We start from the raw sequence: 25,503 nt of genomic DNA on the forward strand, positions 1-25,503 counted from the left end.
CTCTATCCGCGGATCATATAGGTAGTTCTGTGTTAGCCAAAGACTTCAGAAGAAAAGGATTTAGGGGTAGTGATTTCTGACAGCCTTAAAGCGAGTCTGTACCCACAATCTGACCCCCCCAAACCGCTTGTACCTTCGGATAGCTGCTTTTACTCCAAGATCTGTCCTGGGGTCCGTTCGGCAGGTGATGCAGTTATTGTCTTAAAAAACAACTTTTAAACTGGCAGCCCCGTGTTCAACGGCTGTGGCCTAGATTGTTTATGCATTATGCTGGCATACCCTCTCTGTCCCTCCTCATCATTGGGAATGCTCCAGGCAGATTGCCTCATATTCCTCACCTGTGTCAGCACGTCATATGGACTGGATCGTTAAGGCACCTGTGCAATGTTCAGAATGGAGAAAATGTTCCAGTGGCATTCCTAATGATGAAGAGGGTGGAGAAGAGGGACAGAGGGGTGGTGCAAAGTTAGGGCACAGATACTCCCGTTTGACACAGGGCTGCAAGTTTAAAAGTAGTTTTTTAGGACAATAACTGCATCACCTGCCGATCTTAAAAGCAGCTATCCGAAGGTACAAGTGGTTTGGGGGGGGGGGTCAGATTGTGGGTACAGTGTTGCTTTAAAATGAGTCACCAGTCCAACCAGGTGGCAGGGAAAGCTAGTGGTATGCTGAGCTGTATATATAATAGTATGCTGGGCTGTACATATATATATATATATATATAATGGTATGCTGAGCTGTATATATAATGGTATGCCGGGCAGTATATATATATATATATATATATATATTCGTATGCTGGTCTCTCTCTCTCTCTCTACATATATATAGGTATGCTGAACTGTATATATAATGGTATGCTGGGCTGTATATATATATATATATATATATACATATATATATAATGGTGTGCTGGGCTGTATATATATAGTGGTATGCTGGGCTGTGTGTGTGTATGTGTATATATATATATATATATATACGTAAAGATGTTCCGCAGCACACGCTTGATAAAGACCCTGTGAGAGGGTCGAAACGTCGCATCTCTCTGTATTTTTGTACTACTTGCAATAAATAATCACCTTATTCACCTATGCTGGTGTGGTGCGGAACATCTTTACGTATTATTGGGGATCCCCAGGCCGGGGGACTGACTTTGTACAGCACCCGCTTCATCAAGCTCTGGACATGCGGCTTTTTCCTGTATCTATATCTATATCTATATATATATCTATATCTATATATATATATATATATATATATATATATATACACACACAATGGTATGCTGGACTGTATATATATATATATATATATATATATATATATATATATATCTATATATATCTATATATATATATATATATATATATATATATATATATATATATATATTTTATTATATATATGAGCAATCTAGTGACATCACATCCGGAATACTGTGTCCAGGGAGGGAATGGGTGGGTGGGGAGTTTATTATGTGGTATGTAAAATACAGTTTTTTATTACAGTAAATACAGTATTTATTAAAGGATTAAGCTTTTAATAAAAAAACAAAAAACAAAAAAAAAAACATTCACACGATTGAGCTTAGTTGGGGGAAAGATCAGAAACAACACAAGAAAATATTATTTACCTAAAGAGTAGTAGATGATATGTAACGGAATGCAAACCTGCCTGGGACACACATATCTATCTAAGATAATAAGGGGAATACTAAATGGGGAAGACTAGATGGACTTTTCCTAGGTGGTCTTTTCCTGCTGTCAATTTTCTGTTCCTAATTTCCCTGCAGGTTGGGGGAAGAACCCCCCCCCCCCCCCCCCCGGTCTGGCCGCTGAAGTAGGAGAAGAATGAACAGGGAGGCTGCGGCACCTGTATACAGCTCTTTCCATTCAGGTCAATGCAAGTCACAGAAGAATCCTCCACTCTATAGGGCTCCAAGTCTCGGCCCAACTGCAGGTGTCTGGTGACTTAAAGTGACAGCTTGTGGGGCCCCTGCTCTTCTATATGTGCTACTAAATTCTAAAGTAATTGGATTCAGGCTTTGGTCCTATATCTCTTTTCCTAGGGCCCCCCTGAAGCTTATCCTACAAGCAGTCTATGGGACCCCACGTGCTGTCCATCCCACAGATCCTTCTTGTGACTAAGAAACCTGCCAAGATTCTACCGTCAGATAAGAATAACATACTGCGGAATACCTGAACTCTGACCAACCAGTATCATTTATCATCTCTAGATTGTCATTTCCTATCTGGGCTTAATGTGCTTGTGACAGGTCTACACTGAAACCTCACAAAAACTTCCATTACATAACAAATACCTCCCCCCCCCCCCCCCCCCACACACAAGAAAATGGAAAAGCAAATGGCTTTATCTTGGCCCCAATACAAGCACATCGCTACCACGATTACTAAGCAGTAATGGAAATACCCTATATCAGTAGTACACTGTGTCCAGCAGAGAAACAGACAATGAGATAAGGATTAATAAATGATAAGTTGTAATTCTTGTTTCCTGGCTCAGGTGCAGACTTGCTAAGAAAGCCACAGAGCAAAACAAAAAGATGGTGGGCAAAGCTTCTTGGTCTTTTGATTGAGATCAAGTGTAGTATCTGCTCTTCTCCATTTATTATGAGATACGTACCTTGCCTGGGGACCATATAATCAATGGAGGAGGGAGATAAGAGGAGGAATGGCAGAGAAATTTTTATCCCAGAGCCTTGACAGACACTATGGAGGATATTTATGAAGCTTATGGCAGGGACGTACACCAGGGAGAAGGCGTAGATTCGCTCCTTCTCCCTGGCGTACACTCGCCGTATCCCCCACTTGCAGCAAGGCAGAGAGGAGTCGTTGAGTAGATTTGGTACGCCAAGTGCAGGGTCGGGTGCCCGGACGGATTCACTAGTGAATCCGGCCGGGAAAAAGGGGACGAGGCCTCATTTAAAGGGGTACTCCGGAACTAAAAAAAAAAAACAAAAAAAAACAATCATAAACAGTTTTTACATTTACCATCCTCCTGCGTCTGTCTCCGTTTGAATTTCCCGCTGTTTGCAGGTCCCTGAAGCTCCAGTTGGTGACATCATTATTTCTTCACTTCCTGGTTTGGGGTTTCCCATGATGCACTGTTTCCTGTGATGTCTAACTGACTCTGTAGAACTGTTAGATGACTTAAATCTTATTCAGCCAATCAGAGCTGAGCAACCTGAGTCAAATGACAAAGGGAGGCCGGCCTAACAGGGCTTGACCCGCCTCCCTCTTGATGATGTCATTGTCACAAAATGGCTGCTACAGAAAAGCCTGGGGTCAACAGTCATTAGGTAAGAACGAGGTTACTTTACTTCCTGGTGGGGGGGTTGAGGGGGGGAGGAGATTGTTTGGTGCTGACACCAAAATCATTGTAAATCTTTCGATAATTGGTCGCTGTAATTCCGCATTCATTCACTAGTCGTTCAGTGTAATAGCACATGGTTCCTTCGTTTGCTGGGATCACATGGGGTTTGGGTCCTTTTACCGTACAGATAAATTGCTTAATCGCCTGTTTAGTGAACAAGTGAGGATTTTTTCTTTTAAAACGACAGGCATCAAGACAAAAGATAATCGCTCTAACCAGCTCTATAAAAATATAGGTTTACAGTAACCTGCAGAGCAGAAATGCAATAAAAGATATATGATGGCCAGACATAGTATTAATGCTCTTCTACACACACAGTGGCAGCTTATTGTAAAGCATCACTTAAAAAAAACAACACGTACACTTTAAATAGACATTGTCCTTTGAGTAAATGTTGCATTGATCAATAATGCAAGCAAATAGAAGAAATTTTTTCGTATTTTATTTATTTTTTTGAAGAAAACAATAGTACAGATGATTTTAAGAAACTTTGTAATTGGGTTTATTAGGCAAATATGCCAATATCTCCATTCAAAAAGACTTTCCCCAGGTCCCCCCCCCTCCTCTCTCTCATTCACTGCTCATTATCAGGAAATCACGTCTTGTTTCATCAGTTCTATGTCTGTTCTATGGAGAGGGGAGGGGGGAGGAGGGAGATTAGTGGCCAGCAGAGAACAAAGGATTACACAGTGGGACCTGTGTGAAAGCCGGTATTCAGAGGTCAGAGAGGTCAGTGCTGACTTCAGAGGAGATAGCCCGGTCATGTAGCTGTAAATTAACTCTTTGTTGTACTGTTTTGGTGCCTCATCTCCCTCCACCCTTCCCCTCACTATAGAGAACAATGAAGACAGGGGGGAGAGCTTCAATGTGCTTTCTCATGACAAAAATGCATTTTTCGGCTAATAAATCCAATTACAAAGTTTCTTAAAATCGCCTGTACTATTGATTTCTGCAAAAAAAATAAAATAATAATAATTAACCCCTAGACGACCCAGGACGTAGAGTTACGTCATGGAAGTCTGTCACCAGACGACCCTGGACGTAACTGTACGTCCTGGGTGGTTCTCCCGCTATGAAGCGCGCTCCGGAGCGGAGCGCGCTTCATAGCAGGTGGGGGCCGGCTGCAATCAGCAGCCGGGACCTCACCGGTAATGACACGCTGCAGCGATCGCGCTGCCGCGTGTCATTAACCCCTTAAACGCCGATAACACTGATGCCTATGGCATAGCAATGATCAGTGTAAAAATCTAACTAGTGTATGTAAAAGTCCCCCAAAGGGACTTCAAATGTGTAAAAAAAAAAAAAAAAAAAAAAAGTTCAAAACACTTTTACACTACCCCAAAACCCCTCCCCCAATAAAAGTTGAAATCACCCCCCTATCCCATTATATAAATAAAACATATAAAAATAAATAAATAGATAAACATATAATATACCGTAGCGTGCGTAATTGTCCGATCTATTAAAATATAACAAGCGATTTTATGTTACATTATATATATAAAAAAAAAATCTATAAAAAGTGATCAAAACGTCCGATCCTCACAAATATGGTATTAATAAAAACTAGAGATCATGGCGGAAAAAATGACACCCCATACAGCCCTGTAGGTGAAAAAATAAAACTGTTATAAGCGTCACAATAAGCCCATTTTATTAATATTTAATTGCCAAAAAAAAGGATTTCATAAAAAAATATATATAACATTAGAGAATCTGTGTAACCTGCATATGGTTGTGTTCGGACTGACCTATAGAATAATAGTGTCATGTCGCTGTTACCATATAGTGCATTACGTAGACACAGGAACCCCCCAAACGTTACCATACTGCATTCTTTCTTACGATTTCACCTATTTATATCTTCATAAATAATATATTTCGGATTCCGTCATACATGTTATAGTAAAATGAAAGACGCCATTACACAGTACAACTATTCCTGTAAAAAACAAGCACTTACATGGCTTGTAGATAGAAAACTGAGAGTGCTAGAGCTCTTAGAAAGGGAGGAGGGAAAAACGAAAACACTAAGATGAAAATTTGCGCGGTCCACTGGGTCATTTTGGGCCTGGTCCTCAAAGGGTTAAATGACAGGTACACTTCAATAATCTTATCAGACATAAATGTTTCCTTTGCGTGTTATTAAGTGTCTTCCCTTTCCACCCTTTTTGCTAAACTGTCATTGAGTTTTAAAATAGAGCCTAGTGATATAAGGCAATGAAGAAAAAGCATTATTGGGGGTGCAAACAAAATTTAATCAAATTTGTGTCAATTAAATAAAGTAGGGTTACATGTAATTTACCACAATTTGTCTAAAATGATAGTGCGCTGCTTCCACCCTCTCCATAGTGCGGTGGTATGAGGGCGAATGCTGATGACGGCTCTAGGTAACGTGGCTCTGTGCTTCGCAGTCACTTTCTTGTAAGTATACAGTCTGTCTTAGGTAAAATCGAGGAAAATAATTTATAAAAAAAAAAAAAAAAAAGAAAAGGATGCTAATGCAGGTCATCTTCAAGTCGCAGGGATGTCATTGGCTCCAGGTGATCCGATTGGTCGCATGTCTCAGAAGCCGTCTGCTTCCACTGTGTACGGCCTATGGGTGCGCTCCGCTCTGTACATTGGATGATGAACCGGTTCATTCATGGGGGAAAAATTGCTAGGTGGTGATAATTTAGGACTGAGTTATCTGTAAAGTTTCCAGCATGTTCTCTACTGCCTTCAGAGACATTTGTGAGTCCGTCATGGTTCGGCCTGCAATCTGAGGAGGAGATGAAACATTACTGGATTTACTGTACTTATTTACTCTCTTATGCATAGGCATAGCAGAAACTCTCATTAAAGTTATTTTTAAAGGATTTTCTTATCTGAGCTGGTTATCCCCCTACTATGGATAACAGGCTGATCCCTGAGGGTCCGACCGCTAGGATCCCCACCAATTCCGAAAACAGGGACACAATCACCACACAGTAAAAAGGATACTAAGCACACCTGCATAGCTACCGCTCACTTCATTCTCTATGGGGCCAACAAGTGCTTCCAAGTGCAGACCCAATAGAGAATGAATGGAGTGCCTAAATTCATTGCAGGGCCATTGCGTACCTCTTCTCTTGTTTAGTTGGGGTCCTACTGGTCAGACCAAGTCATCATTTTGTTTATCCTCATTGTATGTAGGGGATAACAAGCTCAGATGGGAATAAAATTTTAAAGCATAATCTTGGTTGGTTGGACTTATCTAAGAAGTAGGGAATGTCCAAAGTGGAAAACCCCTTTAAGTTCGTCAGGTTCTCAGCATCACACACTAGATTAATGTCAGCCAAAACTGCCCATTTTTGTTGATCTACTAATGCTTAAGGTGGCTTTCCGACTCACGGTTCACTCTGGGAGTGTTTGGCAGCATCGTCCTCCCTTCTCCCCAATCAGAACGCATGCATGATTGGTAAGAGCTGAGTATGAATGGAGGGATTTTATTGGAGGGATTGGAGGAAATTATTGGAGGGATCTAAAGTGTATGGACCAAACATGGCTAAAAGCTATGTCTTACGATCATCACCATGCACATGCACAATTGGCTTAGTCGAGCGAAGGAAGGAATCTGCTATCAGATTTTGGGTGGCAGCTTATCTCCCCGAGAACAAAAGCTTTTGGCATGTTGAAACCAAACACGCCTAATGCTTTTCTCTCTCCCATTGTCTGCTCTTAAGGGAAGTCAGGAAGCCACCATATCAGAGGATTGTCCTTCCTAGCTGGTTCGGTGAACACCTACCTAATGTGTATTATCAGCTTAAAGGAGAAGTCTGGCGAACATGGTGATGTCACTTCCTGGATAACATGGTGATATCACAACCCGATTCCGGGAGCTGTACAGGCTGTGGCTGCTGGAGAGGATGATGGCAGGGGGACACTGAGCATCCCTCTGCCATCATCCTCTCCAGCAGCCACAGCCCGCACAGCTCTGGGAGTCGGGTCATGACATCACCATGTTATCCAGGAAGTGACATCACCATGTTATCCAGGAAGTGACATCACCATGTTATCCAGGAAGTGACATCTCCATGTTATCCAGGAAGTGACATCTCCATGTTATCCAGGAAGTGAAGCCTTGATGCAGTAGTAAGTGCAGGGAAAACAAAGCACTTTTTAAGCATTTCCCGTAATAAGTGTATATTGGTGATTTGTATAACTTTTGGGGGGCAATACAATACTTTAATAAAAATTATCGCCGGACTTCTCCTTTAAGGGAAGTCTGAAAGCTACCATATCAGAGGATTGTCCTTCCTAGCTGGTTCGGAGAACACCTACCTAATGTGTATTATCAGCTTAAAGCGACTCTGTACCCACAATCTGACCCCCGAAACCACTTGTACCTTCGGATAGCTGCTTTTAATCCAAGATCTGTCCTGCGGTCCGTTTTTGCAGTTATTGTGCTAAAAATTTATTTTTAAACTGGCAGCCCCGTGCAACCCCGCCCTCCCCTCCCTCTTCTTCATTAGGAATGCCGATTGCCTCCTATTCCCCACCTGTTTAGCCCAGCACATGGGCTGGTTAGTTAAGGAACTGTGCAATGTTCAGCAAGGAGAGAATGTTCCAGTGGCATTCCTAATGATGAAGAGGATGGGGAGGAGGGACGGAGGGGTGGTGCAAAGTTAGGGCACAGATACTCCCGTAGGGCAGTTGCATCAACTGCATCACCTGCTAAACAGACCGCAGGACAGATCTTGGATTAAAAGCAGCTATCCGAAGGTACTAGTGGTTGGGGGGGGGGGGGGGGGGGGCTCAGATTGTGGGTATAGAGTCGCTTTAAGTCTATTTGCACTCTGTTAGCAGTACTCCCCCTCCCCTTGAAGCATCACTGCACATAAAAAAGCATGCTCATCTTATCTCCTGCACGTTCTGCAATCACTCCCTGCAGAAGTAGTCGAAAATAAGACCAACCCATCTCTGCTCTTTACAGATTGAGTACAGACAGGTAGCACCGAGCTATCACTTGGCAACACAGTAAAGAGCACCTGACGCTTCTTCTTTCAATCAATAGACACCTTCATGTACTTATACCAAGACTAAAAGTTATGTTCCATCTACAAGACACATTACTAGCCGATCGGTGGGGGGGCACTAAGCTCGTCTCACCTTGTCAACAAATCCCTTTCTTCCCTAAAACATTTGTATGTGGATGCCATCACCGATGTTCAGAAAAGTGACTTTCTTTTGCAAGAAAAGAGCCCAAAGAGTGGCCATTGTCTTCCGCTGGATAGCCCAGCAGCCTTAGAAAAGATTAACAATCCAGTCTATCATTAAACTGAGGTTTCATTTCCACTCCGGAGCATTTACTCAGGAAGAAATTAAGCCGGGCCAATTACATCTTCCTATAATTGTATACCAGGCCGCGCTGTTAGTGACTGAAGCCCCTTTGAATGGAGAGCTGCTGAGTGCTTCATGCTGCTTTCAAAATGAGTTTTCTAACAGCCCTGACAACCTCCATCACTCATCGGCCTGGCCGCACTACACATACCAAGCAGGCTGACCGGCTGGCTTTTGTCAGCGAGAGGCGTAGTTTGCAATAAAGCGCCATTTTCTCTTGAGAACACTTGGGCAATTTGCTATCGGTAAAGGAATGGGGGAAAAAAGTTTCTCGGTCTAATGTGAACATTTAAACACTTAATAAATTTTCGATATAATGGTATATCCTCTGAAAAGCTGCATATTACGGCTGTGATTTATGACCCCCCTCCTATACTTACATTCATTTGGTAAGTCTGGTATGATGTGTGTGGAAGGATTATGTGATCAAGAAACAGTTCCACCGAGGAGCTGGGAGTCGCCGTTAACCTGTTTCTGACCTTTAGCAAAGCGACCCGATCAATCACTGGTGGGGAACAGCTTTTTCATTTTATTACACGCTCACGGCTTGATAAGGTAAGTACGGCTGATGTATTCGCCATCACTTAATAATGTAAAAAAAAAATTAAAAAAATTTGGACGGGCGTAGAAAAAGCATCTGCTGGAGGCGATATCCTGGTTACACCACGTATCGCACTTTATTACGCTACAGGTTATTTGTTTTCTTCTTGGCTACAACACATATCTTGTTTTATTGTATTGCAAGATTTGGTTTCGGTCCTGGCAAGGCTTTATGTGTTTCTTTGTAATTGTACTGCAGACGTTATGGCTGCATCGTACATCCACGGGGTCCTGCATAAAACCTGGCTGCAAGTCATAACTCATAAGACAGTATTAGTAGTTTTTTTTTCTCCTTATAATGCTGGCAGTGCGAGAAATATAAAATATTCTATGGACTGGCAGTATATGACGAGATAGGAACTTAAATTGTAATTATCATTTTAAAAAAAAACGTAGCAACATGTATGAGTTTGCATCGGTGGGGGTCCGGGTGCCGAGACCCCAAGGAGCAGATGTGTTCAGCAGCGCTCACTCTGTCCCTTCTTCTCTGCTTTAAACTTGTAATCCGAGCAATCTGCGTTATAATGGGAGCCTATGGAACTTCTGGTATACAGAAATACCGGAAGTTCCATAGGCTTCCATTATAATTCCATAGACTGCTCGTATTAGCAGTTACAGCAGAGATGAAGGGGCAGAGCACACGGTGCTGAGCTCATCTGCCCCTTCACTCGAGCAATCGGCGGAAGTCTCAGCACCCAGACCCCAACCGATGCAAACTTCTGGCATGTCTTTATTTTTAAATGATAGGTACACTTTAACATATAGAGTAGGGCAGGTTGTTATTAAGGAGAAACAAAGACGCTCTTGTGTGTGTGCTGTGTATAACTGTTTTATTTGATGCGCTGTTTATGCTATTTTGAGTCCTCCCTTTCTGATATGGTTCCCTAATATAGCCATCATTTTATGTGACTTTGCATAGACTAAGGGGGTGGATTTTTATCACTGCACTTGCTCATTGTCAAGTGATAGATCAGTGACAACTTCTGTTCCCAAACACAATAGTCTCTATGTATTCCTATAAGATGCAGCTTCAGCCAGTCTCATTAAAATAGGTTTCCCCCTGTCAGCTCTTAGAAACAGGAACTCACTGCCGAGTTGCATCTGATTACATACACAGAGACTGATATTTGTCAGTTTTTAAAGGGGTTATCCAGCGCTACAAAAACATGGCCACTTTTCCCCCTCTCTTGTCTTCAGATTCGGTGGGGTTTCAAAACTCAGTTCCATTGAAGTAAATGGAGCTTAATTGTAAACCACACCTGAACTGGAGACAAGAGAGCGGGAACAGTGGCCATGTCTTTGTAGTGCTGGATAACCCCTAAAGGGTACGTTCACACTTACCGGATCCGCAGCGTATTTTCCGCTGCGGATCCGCAGCAGATTTCATTTAAATAACTGAACACAGTAACAAATCTGCACGATCACATCTGCTGCGGATCCTGTAGGTGTGAACGCACCCTTAAGGTTTCCTGCAGGTTCCTGAAACAAAGTCTTGGCCAGAACAGAATCCCATACAATTTATCTAAATAAATCCTCAAACAGCTACATGAAACAAACATGAAAGATTTATGGCCATTAGTTATTCCAAATTTTTTGGCTGAATGCGCAAATGGTGTCAATCAAACAGATACTGGTGAAAAACAATGGCACAATTTTCTATTTTTTTTTATTTTACTACATATATTCTTCTATTGGACAGCCCCTTTAAGAGGTTTGTGTGTTTAAATTTAGCTTGCATGAACACTGGCCTTGTCACCCATATCCACCAATCACTGTACAGCCCCCCTCACACATAGTGGGTACCCAGCTTTCTTTAGAAAGCGTAAAGTCTTAGTATTTATACGTGACTTGAGGATTTTAATGCACTTTAGATAAATGAAAGTCATGTTACAGAGCAGAACCCATAAAAAGCAGCATAACACAGGCCGCACATGGGACCGATTGAGCATCTGTTCCATTCAGAGCATCTGCTGCCCGTGGCTTAATAATAACATATCAGATGTGTCTGCGCTGAATGCTCCAGGTGTAATGCACCTACAGAAATTCCCATAGCTGCCGGCGAAGATAAAAAGCTTTGTCCGGCGACACGGGTTACTCTTTATTTCCACTCTGCTCGCTGATAAAAGTCGAGCACGCCCGGCCTGAAGGAGAACAGAACGTCTTTTCTTCTGACACTCGCCTTCCATTCCCAGGCAAACAGGAATGGTCCTAATCTGCTGCTACGGGAGTTTCAATTCCTTCCAGAGGCGGCTTTGATACAAAGAGCGGCAGTAATGCTTGGGAATCTTTTGATAAAATCGCTGAGATGTTTGATGAAATAAGGTCGGATTTCTGAGTGCTGCATAAATACTGAAAAAATTAGAAATATGCTACAAATATTAACAAAAAGGCTATGTGCTAAAAGATGACTGGGGGTGGGCAAAGGTTTGCTGCTGTATGAGAAAAAAACTATTGTGTCTACTAAATTAAAGTGAATGTGTCACCTAAATTTTCTTTTACTGATTAGAGTCAGGTACTAAATCTTGTTCTTTAATTCTAATCTGTTTCTATTTTCTGACTTTAATTTTTATTTATTTCACTATTTGTACACTGTTATGAGGGCGGCCATATTGCCTGAGCTGTTTTTAACAGCATTAAGTGACATGCTTTACAGCAAGACTCACAGACATAGACGACAACATACTCTGTCCCCTTGAGATGAATGTAAAACATAATTGAGCAGGCTCTTTGACCTTTTAAAAGGTCCACAGGGAGCTGCTATAGTCGTGTATTGATACTATCTAATACTATGTATTGATACACACCTATTGGCCGCTGCAATGCTGTACAGATCACTTTACAGCACCTTCCTCTCATTACCACAGGAAGTCTCAACTTAGTTTAAGCTCACGCTCTCCCCTCAAGCTCTGGCCACCGCTGTATCTTCAGACCGCCACCTCCTCCAGAGTGATTGACAGCTGGAGGAGGCAGGGCAGCCTAAATATAAATCTTACAGCTGGAAAGCAGGATGCCAGATCATACAGCAGCGCAGAAGGTATGTATACACTGCATATGTGAACTGGAAACTGACAGCACGGATATATGAATATCTGTGCTGTGAACTTCCATTGCCTCACAAACGATACAAGAATTGTTTGTGCGGCTCAGCTGCCACATTGACATCAACCAATGGTCTTTCTTCCTGTGACGTATCATCCGGCTAGTTAATGCCTGCTTAGCCAATTACTGTCCGAGGAACGTCACCAAAAGAGAGCTGAGGGGTGTTAAGAAATACAGAGGATACAAAAGGTATGGGAAGTACATGAACAATGATTGGTGGCTGACAGCGTATAGCGTATGTCCAAGCTTTATATCAGAGAGCCCTGATCTCAACCCCTCTGTAGGTATGGAATAAACTGTGGCATCGGATACCAACCAGAACAAATTACCCAACAATACTAATGCAAATCCCGTATATGTTCCAACATGTAGAACGCCTTCCAAGAAGAGGTCCGCATATTAATGGCTCATACGGATGTGATGATCTGGCCATGTTGCATCGCTTTTGGTCATCTAATCTTAATAACAAATTGGAGTCATATGTTTTAATGCAAAACATAGTAAAAATGTCAGTATTAAGGGGTCAATACTCTAGTTGATTGAAAAGATATATTTACATAAAAAATATTTACATTAGGAGCGGCAAAACCCGAGATTCTAATAAAATCCGTCTGCCTGGACTTAGTTGTACTTGGACGTGTTGCTTTTCTAGGAATCCTTATATATGTGGATGTCAAACACGATTCCAATCACTGGCTCCCAACAAGCTGACGGAGGTCATTTTCTCTGACAAGCAATTAGTCTGTCTACATTAATCACGAGGAGCAACCTGAAGCGGTTACACCGAGATGGCTGCGGCTCGGCCCATCTACAATTAGGAGCGAGGGTCAGGCATATTAAAATTCAATAACAGCTCCAAAAAAAAAAGTGTTTGACTGAAAAAATAAAAGTGAATGGGATCTCATTAATGCCCTGTGGAAGCAATAATATACTGCGTCTCCCAGCGCCAAGATTCCCCCTGCTCTAAGGCGTGTAAAACCACTCACCAAGAACTTAAAAAACAAGCACTTTATTAGACCAGGACGACTTCTCGGAATGAGCAAATCATTAGCGCTTTCCAAAATACATAAGCGAGGCCAATATACAAACACCGTAATATTCGGATGGTGACAAGGACAGTATTTATTGTTTACCATCATTAGAGACTCCACCCACCAACACTGCCATTGTAGGACACCAAATGGAACTTGCTTTTGTATGTTGTGTGTTGCAGGCATGTGATAACAGGCAACTTTTAAAGGGGAACTATCAGCAGATTAGACGAATCCAACATGCTGACAGCTTCCTATAGTGCACAGGGTGCTGAGGATGAAGGTATGTATGCTACCTTCATCTTTGGAACAGTTCCTGTGCAGTTTTAATGTGGAGCTAAGTCCCATAAGGCAGTTTAGAACAGCGCCCAACCCCAGAGTGCCGGTCAGCCTCCAGCCGGGTCAGTGCTCTGGGGGTGGGGCAGTGCTGAAAACATTCACCACAGCCGGGGTCCTACCGCTCTGCTAGCTGAAACGTCACATCCCCTGATCACCCGCTCAGCCAATCAGTAACTGAGGAGGGACACTGCCCCAGTCACTGCTAGAAGAGCCGGGTATGCGACGTACCTGGTTTCCAGCAGAGGATGAAAGCTGGCTGCTGTGACATGACCCGGAATCGGTGAGTTCACTTGTTTATTATTTGGTTTGGTTACTTTGGTTAGCTGTATTTTTATTGGCACCAAGAAAAAGGGGCAATGCTGCAGTTCTTGCACCACCACTAACAAAAGTATGGTTCTAAGAGTGGGGAAAAGAAGAGGCTGTGACCCCTTCAAACAGCTGTCCTCACATATTTAATACTGAATATAGAACACATGTAATCGGTTTTAACTTATAATCTCTGACTCATATAAAGCTTGTAATACACAAGTGATCGGGCCACTCAGGATACAAGAGCAGCTCCTGTGCCCACACCTTCCTGGTGTTGTACATTTAGGACAATTTAGGCAGCGGTGTAAATGTTTACCGATTCGACCCCAAAGGCGTAAGCTGTAACTTCCACAGCTAGATTTTGAGTCTCTTAACTTCCTGACAGAGAACAAAAGGGGAAGGTAGCATTATCCGGCCCTAGTGGAAATGGGTGACCTAATTGGTAATCCCAAATGGTCTGCAGTGACCGGCCTTTAGTTACTGACATGTCCATCAAATTTAACCTTTCTCACCCCCAGCTCTTTGATCCACAGGACTGCATAAGAAAGTGAGCCAATTTTGACTTGTTTGAGGGAAAAAACTCCTTCCTTACCTTACAAGGGGTAATTGGATAATTTCTCTGGATCAATGTAACATGACCCAACTCACCCAAACTCTCAATACCAATTGCTTTTGACAAGCTAAAGATTGATATGAGAGATACCCCCGCCCCTTTAAATAATCTTGTTGTCCACATCTTACTGTAACTTATGTTGTATCTGCTTTCGCAGCTGCTGTCTGGCACTGATCTTAAAGGAACCAGTGTACCTTCCACCTTTTCTTGCTATTATACCATGTAATGTGTATCTAGTAGGGATGGTCCGAACCTGCCGAGGTTCGGGTTCGTACGAACCCGGACTCTCGGCAATGATTCCCGCTGTCTTAAACCTCCGTGGAGAGGGTGGATACAGCAGGAGGACCGCCTGGAAAACCGGTATACAGGCACAGCCATAGGTCCTCCCGCTTTATCCACCCTCTCCACGGAGGTGGAAGACAGCGGGAATCATTGCCGAGAGTCCGGGTTTGTACGTTCGGACCATCCCTAATATCTAGTCATACCATTACTGCAGCTTAGATGCAATAAATAAAAGAGGACCTGAATCCCTCCTGACTGGTCTTAGTAAATGTTTATATTCCCCATGAAATAACAATTCTGGAACATTTTCTCCTATATCTCTGTGATGTGCTGTTCCTCTGTTATTCTAACTAGAAATCTATGACTCAATAACCAACTGGGTGTTACCAACTGGGGGCGTGTCCCTGCACTTTCTGACACTGTGAGCTCTGATTGGATAATATGAAATGGTGCAGGGATACGCCCCCAACTGGTAACACCCAGTTGGCTATGTAGTCATATTATTTCTAGTAAGAAAAAACGGGAACAGCAGAGTAAAAATTAATATACACATACAATTCCATTTATGATATTGGTTATGTACCTGGTAAGCTTTTTTGATCTGACTGGCAGCCCATGTGGCAAACTTCACATTGTCCTTCTTCATCTTTGCACTAGCTTTGGGGTTAGCTGCAATGTGGATTGATGACTGGAATGAGACGAGAGCAGGAAAAGCGTCAGCACAGAACACATGCGAGTGACTGGTTTCTGCATTTTAGGATTTGCCTGAATACTTATAAAGACAAATTATGAGCAATTCCACCTCCTAATCTTCTAGTGTCACTTTGCACAAATAACATTAGCGCTGAGCGTTTCCATGGTCCGGCGGCGTTGGTATCGCTCACAATCCGCAGTGCACACGTTAACAAGAATGTGAGATCGCACTATGCCAGGAATGTGTAATAACAAATGAAATGAACTAAATTGCTGTAAAATAAAACAGAGTAAATGAAACCTGAGCTTTGAGTAGTGATGGGGGAACATTCTTCTAAAACTGGATTCTTGCTCATTTCCAACATTTTACATTCCCTCCCAATCAGTATTTAAAGGGGTATTCCAAGCTGAGTCACCAAAGCCCTTAGGATACAGGATGTGTGTCAGATTGTGGGGGGGTTGACCTCTGGGACCGGACCCTCTGCAATGTCAACAACGGAGACCTAAGGTTTGTTTTGAATGGAGCTGTTCCATTCATTCTGTATAGAAGTTACTGGATATAGCCGACTCATCAATATCCAGCAGTGCCATTGACAATGAATGAAGTGGCAGCACACGACGTACCTCTCCATTCAAAACAAATACTTAGGTCTCTGCTTTCGAGACTGACGGGGAGGTCCTAGCAACCAAACCCCTGAGATCTGACATTACCCCTCTACACTGTGGATAGGGGATTAGCAATTTAACTTGAAAACTCACTTCAAGACAATGAATCTGAAAGGGAAAACTATATCACTACTGTGACTATGTTATAACTGAGTGGACACCTTTTGGATGCAGTGGTCACTTGAACAAAAATATCATATGCTATATGGAAAATTTTGTAAATAAAATAAATGTTTGCAAAAAAAAAAAAAAAAAAAATCAATAGTACTAGTGAATATAATAAACTGTGTACAATATCTTATTAGACAACAATGCTTCCATCTTCTGTTATGAAGCATCTTTTCACTAAACTGTCATCCACTAAACAGCAACAACTTTTGTTTAAAGGAGAAGTCCGGCCAAAAGTATTTTTTAATATGTTATAACTTATGGAAAGTTAGACAAATTCCTAATGTACATTAATTATGGGAAATGCACATATACTGCTATTTCCCTTAATTTAGTAGATCAGGCAGGCTTCAGATTCCCTAAAAAACTGTGACATCACAAATCAGGTGTAATTCCTATGGAGTGTCCAGCAGGGGGCACACTATATGTAGAAGTCTATGGAATTGTATTGTCTATGGAGCTGTATGTAATGTAGTGTTAGAGTGGTTACAGTACACTATGCTTTATTGATGGAATACGGTTACGGAATACTTTGGGGAGCAAGAGCACTTGCTCCCTAAATGGACGGCACCAGGCAGGGAGGTAGAGAGGTGCCTGTGCTACCTCCCCTCTCCCTCCCTGCTCGGTGCTGTGGGACACATACACACTTTACTACTCCTCGCATCATGTGCTCATTGTATGAGCAGATGATGGGGGAGTAGTACCAGAGCCATCCCCATCACTCCCCCACCAGCGCCGCCACCACATACACACTGTACTACTCCACCCATCATGTGCTCATAGTATGTGTTCTGCAGCGGTGGCGCTAGGGATGGCCCTGGTACTACTCCCCCATCATTTGCTCATATTCCTCCATTATCTGCTCATACTATGTATGTACATGATGGGAGGGGTAGTACAGTGTGCATGTGTCCCACAGCACTAAGCAGGGAGGGAGAGGGGAGGTAGTTAGATGCACAGGCACCTCTCTCTCTCTCCCTGCTTGGTGCCGTCCATTTGGGGAGCAAGTGTTCTTGCTCCCCAAAGTATTCCAAAAGTGTATGCAATCAATAAAGCACAGTGTACAGTAACCCCATCTAACACATTACATACAGCTCCATAGACAATTACATACAGTTCCATAGACTTCTACATATACTGCACCCCCTACTGAACACTTCATAGGGATTACACCTGATTCGTGACATTACGGTTTTTTTTTTTTTAGTGAAACTGAAGCCTGCCTGATTTACTAAATTAAGGGAAATAGCAGTATATGTGCATTTCCCATTATTAATGTACATTAGGAATTTATCAAACTTTCCAAAGTAATAACATATTAAAAAAAATGTTTTGGCCGGAGGTGTCCTTTACTGGTTATGACTAGAGATGAGCAAATCGCTGATCTAAAAGAAGGGAAGCACTTTGTTTGGTCTGTGCTCTGGTCATCAAGCCACTGGCCTTTCAGTGCTGCTCCGCTCCCTGCCACTCCTCCTCCTAGGATGCTGGGAAAAGCTGAATCCAATCCTGGAAAACTTCTCCAAGTTTACCAGGACTGGATCCAGCTTTTCCCCGGCACCGGGCGTAGAGTGGCAGGGAGCAGAGCAGCTCTGAAAGGCTGGCGGCTTGAGGAGCGGAGCACAGATCAAACAAAGCTCTTTGCTTCATTTTGATCAGCGATTCGCTCATGTACAGTTATGACTTGTAGCAGCGCAGGGATCAGATCAAAAGATATGTAAGACTATGGAGAGGAGAAGGAGTGCCTAGGAACACACACACTTCACACGTACCGACTCGCACTCGGAGTCGGGCGGCAGCTTAAGGGGTTAAGCGGCCGGCAGAATTACATACACAAATCGGTCGTTCAGACCGCTATGTGTATGTAGTGAAAGTGATCTGCCAGGAACTAGCCGACTCGCAGCGTTATTAACGCTGCGAGTCGGTACGTGTGAAGCTACCCTAAATGTATGATCACCCAGCAATCTTGACCGTAGGGGGTCTCTAGTCTCCTGTTTGAATGCAACAGTGGTCACCTGTGAGTCCCAGCTGCTCCTATCATTGTCTATGGGACTGCTGACAATAAATGGAGTGGCACTTCACATGTATGACTGCTACTTTATAGATATCCCATCGGTTAGATGCCAAGTGATTCGCGCTCAGCTAAAACCCTCGACATTTGACTCCTGTCAACTGGAGAAGATGGATGCAGCCTTAGGTAGTCCTGAAAAATATAGATACAGCCGTAGGGTGTATCCACATTCTCCTTGCATTCCTAAGGCTGCATCCAACTTCTACAGCTGCCCCGAGTCAAATGCCGAGGGTTTGGCCGAACCCGAATGTTTGTCAAGTTCACTCATCACTACTAGTGATCAATGGGAGACAACTTATTGCAGCTTATTAGAGGGATAATTCCATTAATGGGTAAAAAAATGACTTCTTCAATGGATGGCGCTAGATACAGTTTTCTTCCTTCTGGAGGAAACCTAACTTGCAGTGCATGAAGAATAGTGACCAGGCTGGTGCCAGAAGGCAACAGATCCAAGGCAGACACCCGCTGGCTGTGATGTCTGCTGCTAGGCTACAGCACAGACATATTCAGGCATTGTATCCCGAACTCCATTCCAAAACGTCCTTTTCATTACTAGTCAGGACTCCCTAGCGGCCGTGTCTAGAACTCTGCCACAGCTCCACCCGTATCCAATGATTCCCTGTCTGCCATCTTTTTGTAAATACAACACAAAAGCAGTTTTTCGCCTAAGTTATAAAAGGCGGACTGTGAATCACGGATTTGGCGGCCAGAGGATTCATAAATGAGGATTAATAGGAAAGGCCTAATAATTACTTCTCCAGTACACTATAAAAACCACTGCAATCTCTATGTAGTCAGCTGGGCCCAGAGACCTGCTCATAGGGGTCACATACAAGCGATGTCATACATATTATAGGTAACACACCATGCACACTGTGTTCACAATGATATGCTCCATGTAAACTGGCAAAGGAAACCCAGCACCTCCAATCCAGAGACCCCTTCTATAACATAGGATCTACTGCAATGTGTGGGGTTTTTGCTACATGTGAGAGTTTAGGACAAGTAATTACATCAATAGTTAATGGGGTTAAAGGGGTAGTTATGTCCTATCTAAGAGATTGCATGGGGGTCTGACCACTGGGACTCCCCATGATCTCAAGAAAAGGGACCACTCATTCTCTGAGGAGCTCTATGGATCTCTGGAGAAGGCATAACACACAATTTTGTTAATGTTTCAAAAGCATTACGTTGCACTGTTCCTCAGACTAGTTTCCTCTATGCTTCTTGTGTAATTTTTTAAAAATGATTTTTAAGGGTGCGTTCACGCGTACAGGATCCGCAGCAGATTTGATGGCGCAGATTTGCTTTTAATCTAATCCTGACATCAAATCTGCTGCGGATCTGCTGTACATGTGAATGCACTCTTAAAAATAATTTAAAAAAATATATATTTTTTAAGCCATCAATGGATTAAAGTTCTGCACACTTATGTTAAGTTGTGGTAGGTCACCCCTCTAATACATTACCCTCTGCAATACTGGGACACAGGCAACTGTGTACCCCAACTACCAGCAGAATATACACACGGCCCTAGGGTCCTTTCCTGGCCCCTGGAGCTGACTGCACAAGGGTTCCGCTATCTTTGGCTAGACCATCGCGAAACCCATTCAAATAGACAAAGGGTTTCTGATCATGCCATAGTCACTACTAACTATAGCAATCAAAGGGTTAAATGGCTTGGGACAGAGGTGTGAGGGTGGGTTCACATTACGGAATCCGCGCAGATAAATTTCGGATTCTGTTGCTAGTACACGCTCACGGCCGCTCCGCCGGCTCCAAAGACACTATTCTATGGGCCGGCCAATTACGCTATCTGGCAAAAGAATTGACATGTCAATTATTTCGGCGGAATGTGGAATCCGCCTGTGCAAAGAATGGTGTCTATGGCATGGGCAGAGAGGCCCGCGAACGCGAGCGTGTACGAGCGACGGAATTTATAGTCTGAACCCACCCTACACCATTACAACAGGTAATACACCTGCTCTACGGTGGTATTGGACACCTTTGCACCACGTACACTACAGTACTGTAAGAACTCATCCCCGATTATGTTCGCGATAAAAAGTGCACTGGCGGTCAGTAAGGAGTTAAATTTTGAAAAATGTGCAGGTATCAGAATATTTACATTTCAAAAATGGTTAAAGGGGTATCCTGTAGGGGATAACCAGCTAATTGGTGGGCACTGACCGCTGGGATCACACGGTACCTTGTCTCCATTGAGTGAATGGGGCAGCAATTCCACTTCTTTCACTCTACTGAACTTCCCAAGATATCCTAGTGCTGTACCCCTCTATCATCCGAAGTCCCATAAGTGAAAGGAGAGGCACTGAGTGTTCACACCATTCAGTCAGGGGGCAAAAGACCCCTGTGCTCCGGATAGATGGGGTCCGGCAGTGGTCAGACCTCCACCAATCACATACTTAGGCTTCACCCTGTAAGCAGGTGATACATTTTATACCCTTTAGGAGTGGAGAGAAACCCTATAAAGCACAGGTCATATATGTATATAGCTCAAAGCTCATGCATCCACTAACCCTTCACACCTGCCTCCTGATAACTTACTATATAAAGACCAAACAGAGCTCTCATATTGTGGTTGTTCAGCTTCAGAGACTGGGAAAAATATTTTCTAGCCAGTTCAAGGTTTTCAAGTCCGCCCTGAGTGTATTTCACCTGCAAAATAATGATGATACAAACATTAGTGAGCGCAAAAGAAAGGTAAGATGCCCTATAACGTATAACAAGGACACATGCACAAACAGCAACGTTTACACCAAAAGTCACACAGTCCAACCTATCTGTATATTTATTCCATAGAACTATATGCATGCATAAGGAAATAAATTGAAAATGAGGTCTAATAGCTTCGGCTGTCCAGGCATGATGGGAATTGTAGTTTTGCAACAGCTGGAGGGCCGAAGGTTCCCCATCCCTGTCTTATAGGAACATATCGGCAGGTTAGATGCTTCTAACCTGCAAACAGTTTCCCTTTAAGGGGAGAGACACACATTAACCCAACACAGCAAACCAACCATAAGATGTGATATATATATATATATATATATATATATATACACACATATATATATATATATATATATATATATATATATACACACACAGTGGTACCTTGGTTTAAGAGTAACTTGGTTTAAGAGTGTTTTGGTTTAAGAGCTCACAGTTTTTCAAAATTGTGACTTGGTTTAAGAGCTCCCTGTACTGGGTAGGAACGCATTGTCTGTATAGCGGGGTCTACAGCCCTATACTCTGACCCAGGAAGTCTCCCTAACCCTCCAAATCATAGCAGATCCACTTCAGGCTGGGGCGTGCATCAGGGGACAGGACTGTGGAGGTAATCTCTCCATAGCTGTAACCCCTCTCTCCCCGGACAGAGAGTGCTGCATGTATGTGCCCCCATCTGTCCTGCTCATTCCTTCATACTCCCTGCAGTCTCTGTCCGCCCTTGTGTTTCCCATCCTCTCCATTGCTATACAGTAACTTATAATATCACATATTCTGCTGTTGATAAATGTTTGTTACATCTGTTTTACATGTTATTCAGAATAATAAATGATTATTTTTGGGGTGTGGAACCAATTGTCTGCATTTCTATGATTTCTTATGGGAAAATTTGTTTTGGTTTCAGAGGTGATTTGGATTACAAGCACGGTCCCGGAACAAATTATGCTCGTAATCCAAGGCACCACTGTGTGTATATATATATATATATATATATATATATATATATATATATATGGATTTGGATGTAGGGTTGATGTATATTTCAGGAGTAAATCTGCACGTAATACCCAGGAATTATGCAATACATTTGCTGCAACCAAATTGTGCCCACTGAACTATCCAGGGATTAAATCTTATTGTCACTAACTTCTCTAACTTTATGGGGAACTGTATCATAGACTTTTCTGAAGTCCAGATAGGGGATATCTACTGCACCGCCTCCATCCACCACATTTATCACAGTCACATATATATCAATGAGATTAGTCTGACATGATCGGCCAGCAGTAAAGCCAGGCTGGTCTGGATGCATCAAATTACTGATTCTTAGGTGATCCACTATTAAGTGTCTCCATTATTTTTACTACTAACCGGCCTGTAGTTACTGGGCTCCTCTCTACTCCCTTTCTTGTGGATGGGGATAACATTGGCCCCCTTTAAAAGGGGTACTCCAGTGGGGAAAGAAATTCCAATTAACTGTAAGAAAGTTACACCGATGTGTAAATTACTTCTGTTTAAAAATCTTAAGTCTTTCAGTACTTATCAGCTGCTGTATGTCCTGCATGAAGTGGTGTATTCTTTCCAGTCTGACACAGTGCTCTCTGCTGCCACCTCTGTCCATGTCAGGACAAACATAATATTAATGCATATGTATAGAACCTACCCATCATCCCTCCCCATTCCCTCCTTGGTTGAACTTGATGGACGTGCCTTTTTTCAATCGAACTAACTATGAAACTAAGGAACTGTCCAGAGCAGGAGAGGTTTTCTATGGCGATTTGTTACTGCTCTGGACAATTCCTGACATGGACAAAGATGGCAGCAGAGAGCACTGTGTCAGACTAGAAAGAATACACCACTGCAGGACATACAGCAGCTGATAAGTACTGGAAGACTTGACATTTTTAAATAGAAGTAAATTACAAATCTATATAACTTTCTGACACCAGCTAACATAAAAACATTTTTTTCTCACTTAGGTACCCCTTTAAGTCTTAAAATAAAAAACTAAACAAAATTACTGTGTGTACATAGTCTAAGGGTAGCTTCAAAGGTAACAGAATTGCAGCGGATTTCACGCTGCGAGTTTGCAGTGAAATCCGCTGCGATTCCCCTCCAGTCAGTTTCAATAGGATCATCCTGCTGCAAGTATGTAAGCGGCAGCCCCCTTAACCTCCCATGGCCCGGTGCATACATTACCTGGTCTGCACTCCAGCTTGTTCTGTGGCTCCTGGCGTCTGGACGTCCCGCTCAGCCATCAGTGCGCTGCCCCACCGCAGCTACCAATTGGCTAACAGGACGTCCAGATACCGGGAGCCACAGAACAAGCCGGAGCGCAGACTCAGTAATGTATGCACCGGGCCGCGGGGGGTTAAGGGGGCTGCCGCTTACATATTCACAGCAAGATGACAATTGCTCAGTATGTAATATGTAATACTACTGTAACTGACAGGAGGGGGATTGCAGCGGATTTTGTTGCGAACTTACAGTGTGAGATCCGCTGCGATTCCGTTGTGTGTGAACCTACCCTAAGGGTACAAACACACACACACCGTATACTCAGCAGATACGCAGCAGATTTGATGCTGTGTTGAGTTATTTAGATCTAACCTGCTGCGTATTTGTTGCGTATTTGCTGCGTATCGCAGCAGTAAATACGCTGCGTATACGGTGTGTGTGTGTTTATACCCTAAAAGTGAATCTGCCATGTGATTTATTCTGCCCTACCTAAAGGCAGCAGAGCCCCATCATATAGAGGTGCAGAGAATTAGAAAGCAGGGTAATGATGGTAGCTTCCATGTAAATATACGCTGGGGAGGTTGTGAGACGCCTAACAGCGGCATCTACCATCCATAACATAGGAGCCATCTAACAGATATATTGGAGCTCATTCATGATGGAGCCGTCAGGGTAGGACAACACTCAGCATATCCCATAAAGCATTATGGGGAGATTTATCAAACATGGTGTAAAGTGAGTCTGTAAGGAATGAAAGGTGGAATGTGATTGGTTGCTAGGGGCAACTGAGCCAGTTTCACTTTACACCATGATTGATAAATCTCCCCCTATGTCAATTGCAAGAGGAACTTGTATCCAACCTGGGGAGGGGGTGTATTCCTGATAAATTATCACCCGTAATAAAGCCCCTCTATAGACCCCGTCCTGCACCACCAGGCAGAGAGAACACTGGTTATTACTATTATTTACTATTGGGACTAAAAGTGGAGAACAAATCCTGTAATGTTATAATGTAGGAGACCAGTGCAGGTACATATAGGGGGAGATTTATCACACATGGTGTAAAGTGTAACTGGCTCAGTTGCCCCTAGCAACCAATCAGATTCCACCTTTCATTTTCCAAAGAGTCTGTGAGGAATGAAAGGTGGAATCTGATTGGTTGCTAGGGGCAACTGGGCCAGTTACACTTTAGTATTAGTATTTATCTCTGTGTGCTCTGGCCACACCCACTGCTTGTGATGTCATCATGTCACGTATGAGAATGATGTCACAATAGAACCTGGCTGTGACAATAAAACCAAGCTGCACCCTGACAACACAGTTAGTCTCGGCTAGCTTCCCTTGGAGTAGGAGCTTTCTTCTGACTGTCTCAGGATGAAGAGAAACTATTTCAAGCAATTTTGGCAGGCTAATGTGGCCCAGCCACAAAACCCTGCCCCGTCCATCCCCGCCCCACCACCACGCCCTGCCCCATCCTACCCTGCCCCACCACCACACCCTGCCCCACCACCAAACCCTGCCCCATCCAACCCTGCCCCACCAACAAACCCTGCCCCATCCAACCCTGCCCCACCACCAAACCCTGCCCCATCCAACCCTGCCCCACCACATCGTGCTCCAGTTGCGAGACCATCTCGTCTACTGAAGAGGGCTTACAGGAGAATCTGTGAGCCCATGGAGGTTGGCGGACGTCAATTTCCAGATGATGTGGAGATGGTGGATGTGGAGAGGAAGAAGAAGAGGAGGAAGATTTCCAAAAAGCACCTGCCGCCAGTGGAGGACATGGAGGTTGACTGATGGCAAGGCGCGGAAGATGGAACATCTAATAACATCTATTGGGACTCATCTAGAGGTAAGAGCCTGACAGTGACAACCCTTTCATCTCTGACTGTTCT

The 25,503-nt window shown here is 43.2% G+C and overlaps 1 protein-coding gene and 1 pseudogene across 1 annotated transcript in view; one reads left to right on the forward strand and one right to left on the reverse strand.

Annotated features, from left to right (window-relative positions):
* The first annotated feature begins 2,575 nt into the window (after window positions 1-2,575).
* On the forward strand, window positions 2,576-2,711 carry LOC138785014 (U2 spliceosomal RNA; annotated as a pseudogene).
* A 2,919-nt stretch (window positions 2,712-5,630) lies between these two features.
* Window positions 5,631-25,503, reverse strand: part of EMC2 (ER membrane protein complex subunit 2) — a 76,007-nt gene continuing 56,134 nt past the window's right edge. The window contains exons 10-12 of the mRNA XM_069959855.1: window positions 21,191-21,301; window positions 15,614-15,718; window positions 5,631-6,157 (exon numbers count right to left, since the gene is read on the reverse strand). Of these exons, the coding sequence (XP_069815956.1) occupies window positions 6,071-6,157; window positions 15,614-15,718; window positions 21,191-21,301 (303 nt within the window). The 3' untranslated portion in view covers window positions 5,631-6,070. The remainder of the gene's footprint in view (window positions 6,158-15,613; window positions 15,719-21,190; window positions 21,302-25,503) is intronic.

This window comes from Dendropsophus ebraccatus, chromosome 2 (assembly GCF_027789765.1).
Source record: "Dendropsophus ebraccatus isolate aDenEbr1 chromosome 2, aDenEbr1.pat, whole genome shotgun sequence".
Taxonomy (NCBI): Eukaryota; Metazoa; Chordata; class Amphibia; order Anura; family Hylidae; genus Dendropsophus; species Dendropsophus ebraccatus.